The sequence below is a fragment of the Morone saxatilis genome, unplaced genomic scaffold (genome assembly GCF_004916995.1).
Source record: "Morone saxatilis isolate NCDOM2014 unplaced genomic scaffold, NCSU_SB_2.0 Contig12, whole genome shotgun sequence".
In the NCBI taxonomy this organism is placed as follows: Eukaryota; Metazoa; Chordata; class Actinopteri; family Moronidae; genus Morone; species Morone saxatilis.
Genome location: NW_023339674.1, coordinates 20,383,722 through 20,390,971, shown reverse-complemented (window position 1 = coordinate 20,390,971; position 7,250 = coordinate 20,383,722). Strand labels below are relative to the sequence as shown.

Here is a 7,250-nt window from a genome sequence, read left to right as displayed (position 1 = left end):
AAAGTGTTGTTGTAGTTTTTAATGGTGTTGTTGTAGTTTTTAATGAAGTGTTGTTGTAGTTTTTGTAGTTTCTGTTATTAATCACATTTATCTGCCTGTTGCGTTTCTGTAGTAACAGTAAAATGTTAACAAACAAACTTAAATATTGTAATTTCAAACATTAAAAGTTATAAATTAAACCAAACTCACCTTTAAAAACACTTTAAACTTCGTCCTCCTTTAACCTTTAAACTTTAAAGATTTCTTCTCCCTTTAATTCATTTTCCTCTCCGGAGTCTTTTTATGTCTTTTTATGTTGTTTTTAAAAAAAATAAACTTTATGTTCAACTTCACCTCCGTCCGATCTAACCTCGTTAAACCTCGTTAAACCTCGTTAAACTTGTTAAACTTTAAAATAAAACAAACTTTCTTCTCTTCGTTGTTTTCAGCTCTGCACATGGAGCTTTGTTTGGCGCGCTTTGATGACGTCACTTACGCGCCGCGCCGTTATTTTTATTTTATTTAATTTATTAATTAATTTATATTTATTTTAATCTGTCCAGTGAGTGTGTTTAATATATAGATAATAAATATTGCAATAATTTATTATTTATTTTTTAAATAAAACGTTTTTATACAAATAAACAAAACGATGAAATAACAAAAGAATATAATATTTAAAACTCAAATATCAGTAAGAATATAGTTTTAGTCCATTAATGACAGTAATTATTGCTGTTTTCACTGATAAAAACTGTATTTTGACAGTTTAACAATGTTTATATACTAATAAAAAACATTTATTCAATGTTTTCTGTCAAAAAAATTTACAATTACAGAACAAATAGTTGTTTTTACTGTTTTAACTAATTTTACATGTTATAATATATTAAGTGTTACACTTGAACTGAAAAGTTTAATCTATTAAATAAACTGTAAAAATCTGAAAAAATTTAAATTTCTTTAAATAATAAATATTTTATGATCATTTAGATATTTTATTTTACATTATACATGTAAATTCACGAATTATTTTTGTTTTGTTAGCTAATTTCTAATTGTATTAATATTTTAATTGTATTAATATTTTAATTTTATTAATATTTTAATTTTATTTGATAAAATACAGAAAACAATTGTAAAATAAACGTGAAAAGCCCCGTAAATGTACAGATTGTTTTATAGTGTATAGTTGGATTACACTTGATATTATCATATATTCAATATGAAAGAACTCGGATCAGGTTCTAAATATAAATTCCACCCAGAGTGCAGTGTGTTGGAGGAATAATACTTTATTAATTAGTAGACAGATTATATATATATATATATCAAATATTAACTTCATACATACATAAATAGATACATAAACATACAAACATCTTCATATAAACAAACTTGGCACTGCAGACTTTTCCCAGTGAGTCAGACACTGTCGCTTTACAATCGGAGACACTTTAAATATAATATATACATAAAATATCTCCTCGTCCAAACTATCCACTCTTCTTTTCTTTCTCTCCATGATTCTCAGTGATTTTAGAAAAACTAATTAAAAATACAATAATAATCATAATATGATTACTAATTCAAATCAGGCCAAATGTACAAAGATTCCTCAGCTTGGTTAGTTAAAGTTAAAATAAAGTCGTTAAATCAGGAGCTGGGATTCAGTCGTTTACCATAAACACGACAGAAATGACGTTTTTTATAACAAACAATCTTGTTACATTAATTTGTAGATGCAGATATTTATTTATTTCCTTCATTTTCCCTTAAAAAACGGACGAATGTGGCGTCTCGCAGACGGGCGGAGCTGGAGGGGCTGCATGGAGGAATATAAATATACTTAATTAATCGCAAACAATCAGATATATTAATTAATATCTGCTTGGAAAATCACCCAAATTAAGATATTTTAACTAAAAAAAAACATTATTGTGGCACGTTAGTAAAGGCTTGAGTAGAAATATCTTAAGGTGGAATTAATTAGAAATCAATAAATAGGTTTTATTTTTATTAATGCCAAAATTTAACATTAATTTAGAAAATAACATGTTATAAATCGGCTTAAATTCAGTTAAAAAAAGACACAATTTTTGAAAAAATGTCTCAAGAATCTGTAAATAAAACAATTTATTGATTTTTAATCCAACCTTTAGATATTTCAACCCTTAAAGTCTGAAAACTAAAGAGTGTGTTTACTCCTGTGAGGTTCGGTGGCCACATTGGTGTTTATTCTTCATATTGGAATGCAGCCTTTTACAGTCTAAAGTGGACGTGACGTAGTGCTCTCAAATGGAATGCGTCCTTTTACCACCAATAAAGGTTAAAGGTTAACAAAATTAACTCTTTATATTGGAATTAAGCCTTTTCAACCTCAACAGTGTCTGTGCTTCATGTTGGAATGTGTCCCCAGATTTCTCCTGTTATCTCCAGTTCGGCCGGGAGGGCTTGCCCGAGTCCCTCGAGTGAGACGACTTGTCGGAGAAGGAGCCGCTGTCGTTCCGCCGGTGGCCTTTAGGGGGAGCCAGTGAGTCGTGAGGAGGCGCCCTGATGCTTTGAGACTTCGTCAGCGCGGAGGAGGAAGAGGAGGAGAAGGAAGGGTTGACGAGATCCGAGGATCTGGAGGTGACGGGGGATCTCAACGAGCCTGTTCGCTTCAGAGGGGAGGAGGAGCTGGGTGGAGGGACGGGGGAGGAAGAGGAGGTGGTGGTTTTGGGGGAGGAGTTTGAGGCAGTGTGGGGTGAATGAGGACGAGGAGCGAGGGTGACGTGGGTTCGTCTGAACGAAGAGGAGGCGGTGCTCCGGGCGAAGCGTGGAAGCAGCGATGAAGAAGGAGTAGCGGCTTTGTGCAGAGGAGTAACAGGAGCACTGACGCTGCCTCCTCCTCCTCCTCCTCCTTGAGTGAGCGCCCTCAGCGTGGAGCGACACATCTTCTCCTCCGGTTGGACTTTGGGTTTCGTTAAAGGCTTCCGGATGGACGGCTTCCTGTGCAAGTCCTGGTTCTGCTCTCGTGCCGAAGGACCCGAAACCTTCTGGTCTTTCGGGTCCTTGGTGATGCTCGAGCGTCGGGACGAAGGAGCGGTCGACGGTCGCTCTCCTCGTCGGAGGGAGGGGCTGCTGTGGCTGGAGACCGTCAGACCGACCGGTACCGGCGTGCTGGAAGAGCCTCGCCGATTTCCCCCAGAAGCCTTTTCAGAATGTTTGCCCAGAGACGGAGCTCCTCGGCTGGTTCTGGAGATCGGCACTACCCGCCTCATGCCCTGGTCCTCGGAGCAGTTGAGGGTGCGGACGGGTTTTCCTTTGTTGGAGGAGGCGGGTTTCATTCCAGCGGGTCGGGGTTTAGAGGTAAGGAGGTTCTTGGTGGAGGGTTTGGTCGAAGCTACCGGTTCTGCTTTATCGTTAGTGGAAGCTTCTGTCTTCGGTTCTCTCTCCTCATTGGTCGAACCCTCCGCTTCCTCCTCCTGATTGGCTGTTTCTTCCTCAGAGGCACCTGCGGTGAGAATAGGCCCTTCGTTGGCTGACGTAGGCTCCGCTGGGCGCCACCTCGGGGACGAGGCGGGATGCGACGGGTCGTCACAGCGGGAGACAGGCACCGGCTGGCTGCTGATGGGTACAGGCACTGGCTTCTCATTGGCCGGCTGAGGTTCTGAAGGCGTGCGATTGGTTGGTGAGGAGGAAGCTTGCCTGCTTCCTCCCTGATTGTCAGTTCTACTCTGATCCTTCTCAGTTTGTGCGTGTGTCTCGTCAGAGTGTGCGAGCTCGCCGGCTGCCTCGCACACGCCCGTCACGCACCATACGACCACCTTTTGCTCTCGTCCCTCCTCTTCCTCTTCCTGCGATGAAGAAGTGTTTGTCTCAGGGATTTGTGCATTAGATTTTTCCACGTTCTGGACTTCATCAACTCCGTCTTCTTCCAAATCTATGATTGATATATCGTCTCCAGGGTGGCCCCTGGTGCGATGGCGTTCCTCGCCGTGGCCGCTCACCTTGTCGAACACCTTCAGTTCCGGCACCAGCGTACATTTCTCTAAAACCACCGACATGTTTCCTGCCGTAGCGGCGCCGCGTTCAAACGTGTCGTCACTGCGGTCGATCGATCCTCTAGAATCCTGATCGGCTTTGTTGGTTCTAGTTTGTTCCCCGCTCAAACCAGAGTGGCGTTCTGAAAGTGTTCCCTGGCTGGTAAAACCCAGTCCGAGTCGATCTTTGCCGTTGTTGTTGAGGTCGGATTGCTGGTTCGCGTCAGAGGTAGGTGCGACTGTAACTTTATTTATCGGGTCGATGGCGGTTAATCGAGTCTGGGTTGCATCGAAGCTGAGGTAAGTGGCGGTTGTATGGTTCGCGGAGGACGACCGGGTTTGCGGCACTGTCTGTCCCGCTTGAGGCTGCTGGTTTTGGGGGAAGCTGCACGTTGTGGCCCTTGGACTTTGCGGGGACAGTCCCGGACTTCTACGCCCGTGTTCGTGTGCCGACAGTGGGGCGTCTTTGTGGTCGTGGGTCGCCATCCCCAGGAGTGTGCTCAGCTCGCGTTCAGCAGCAATGGACGGCGAGCTGGATGGAGAGTTACGGGAGCGCCGTAAGCTCTCCGATCGTCCCAGAGGATTGTTGTTTAGCGGCGATCGTGGGCGGGTCTTCGGGGTCAGAAGCTCCATCAGCAGCCCAGCCTCATCGTGTCGTGATATTGCAGCAGACATATCCGCCTCACTGCTGCAGCGCAACCTGAAAGCTCCGCCCACCTAGAACAGAGTCACACAGTTTAAGTCTTTACTGGTCGAGGAGTTTGTGTGTGTTTGTGGTTGAAGGTGAATCCTCCTACCAGCTCTCCTCCGGCCCACGAGTGCCTCTTCTGCTCCTCCAGCTCCTGCAACCGCCGGAGACGGGCGGCGTCCTTCACCTCTCGCTCTACGTTGTCCTTCAGACAGGAAACACAGACATTGTTAACTGTTATTTCTGTGTTTGAACAGCAGGTGGCAGCAAAGGTCAGAGTGTGTTCTGTAAAGGGACACAGCTGAAGGATGGAAGTACATTTATAATATCAGTTTAATATATCCTTTCTATCTCTACTCAACTACATTTTGAGTTGTTGTCACTACTTTTACTTTACATGCAAAACATATTAAGAAACTTTAAATATCATCAAACATTCCATGGGTTCAGTGTCTCAAATTTGTCGCTTTTCCTCGTTTTAAATTACAGTAAACTGAATAATTTTGAAGTTTAGACTGTTATAAGAATAATTGTGGCTGTACTGTACTTTTATTTTACATTTTACAAATAAAACAGATTAAAAACAATCACTAGTTGCAGCCCAAATTTAAAAAAATGACCTCCTGCTTAAACATTAATGCATAATATAATATATATAATATAGAATGGTATGTATATATATATATATATATATATACATATCATTAGAAATAAGATATAAACTCTGTGTGGACAAAAGCAGTACTGTTACTGCCTCGTTTCATTGATTTCAAGGGGAACATTAAGAATAACTGTACAGAAACAGCCGATATTGTCTCTGATGGTCCAGTTTAGCTCATATAGAGACATTAGTATTAATTTTAAATGGTTAAAAAACTCCTTGTCATCGGATTTGAATACTTCCTCTGCCAGTTTCTACTGTTTGCTGCTGTTTATTGTTGATAACTGTGAATCTGTGTGTGCGTACCTTCACGGCAGCGGTGAACCTGGAGCAGAAGGTGTGGAAGATGCTGAAACAGTCGTCCAGTCTGAACGTTTCTCGGTCTTCGCAGAAGAAGTCGATCAGCTCGCTGCCTTCCTGCTTCAGCTGCTGCCGACTGCCTTGCAGCGAGCACAGGGACGAGGTGGCCGACTGAGACACAAACAAACACAGAAAACATGCATGTTAGCAACAAAAACACAAAGAAACAATGTTGGATGCAGTCAAACTAGCTGTTTCCCCTCATTTTATGGTTTATTTAAACTGACTATAGCTTCATTTATCTATTACTTGTGTTTTTAGAGTTATTAGTAAAGTATCTGAATACTTCGTCTACCACAGGTTTGTGTTTTACCTGCAGGAAGTCGTCCAGTTGCTGCAGCAGCTCCGTGTCTCTCTGGGCGCTCACCTCTACTGAGCGCGTGCGAGTCGTCAGGCACTGCAGTTCAGTGTCCAGCGTTGCCACGGAGATCCTAAAATATAAATATATAAATGTAATCTCAGGTTTTGTCTGTCCTCGTACACAAGGCTGATGGGAAATGTAGTTTGTGGATGTTTATGTGGAGAATTAAAGTGTTTAATATGTGAATAAGATGTCTGACCGGGCTGCAGGATGGACGTGACGCAACTTCAGAGGAAACTCCAACAGATTGACGTCTTTTTTCTGGGCTTCCTGCAGGAAAAAGAAGATTAATATTTATCACCATGTTTTGTTTAAGATGAGCAGTTTGAGGTGTACATAACATTACATACTCTAACCCTTAACCCAGGTTTTAACCCCTAAACAGCTCTCAAACTGTCCTCTCTCTTCAGATCTAAACTCTAATTTGTCCTCACAAAGATAGCAAACACACTAGGAATGTAAAGATATACTGTCAGACAGTTAAATCAGGATGCAAATATGTGAAGATTTAAATCAGATTGGATGAAAAATTAATTGTGATACTGTTTTTAGAACAGCAGAGGGCGCCATCTACTTTTCATTTTTGCTTGTTGGACATCAATGGTTCCCAACCTGGGGGTCGGGACCCGCACTAGGGGTCACCAAAGCTTCATTGGGGGGGTCGCAAGGTCTTCTTGAGTTTAAGGGATTAAAATTGTTTAAGAGAACAATGACCAAGCATCAGAGAGAAGAAAATAAGCTTATTAAGTCTTTATGATTGTTAAAAAATATTTAAAAAATACATAATACAGACAGAGAATTGTATAAAAAGTTCCCTAAAACAGAAAATAATCTCCTTAAAATTCATCCAAACTTTACCAAAATACACAAACGTCCTGCAGTTACTGAGTTCACTGTTTGGGTTCATTGTACAGTTTTTCATATAATATGAAATATCCATAGAATATGTAACTGAGTCAGTTTAATGAATGATAGAAAAAGGGTTCCTTAAGGGGAAAGGTTGGGAACTATTTTGATGTTTATACGTCAGAAATAAAATAATTTAAATATATTTTGTAGGTTTTTGTTTGGGAAGTAAATCTTTATTTAGTTATAATACCACACACACACACACACACACACACACACACACACTGACCAGAGCCACGAAGTGCAGCAGGTTCATTCCCGGTTTGT

The 7,250-nt window shown here is 41.2% G+C and overlaps 1 protein-coding gene across 1 annotated transcript in view; it reads right to left on the bottom strand.

The window, feature by feature from the left end:
- Nucleotides 1-1,139: 1,139 nt before the first annotated feature.
- Nucleotides 1,140-7,250, bottom strand: part of LOC118321439 (FH2 domain-containing protein 1-like) — a 10,385-nt gene continuing 4,274 nt past the window's right edge. The window contains exons 7-12 of the mRNA XM_035652755.1: nucleotides 7,213-7,248; nucleotides 6,274-6,344; nucleotides 6,027-6,144; nucleotides 5,660-5,824; nucleotides 4,802-4,897; nucleotides 1,140-4,721 (exon numbers count right to left, since the gene is read on the bottom strand). Of these exons, the coding sequence (XP_035508648.1) occupies nucleotides 2,409-4,721; nucleotides 4,802-4,897; nucleotides 5,660-5,824; nucleotides 6,027-6,144; nucleotides 6,274-6,344; nucleotides 7,213-7,248 (2,799 nt within the window). The 3' untranslated portion in view covers nucleotides 1,140-2,408. The remainder of the gene's footprint in view (nucleotides 4,722-4,801; nucleotides 4,898-5,659; nucleotides 5,825-6,026; nucleotides 6,145-6,273; nucleotides 6,345-7,212; nucleotides 7,249-7,250) is intronic.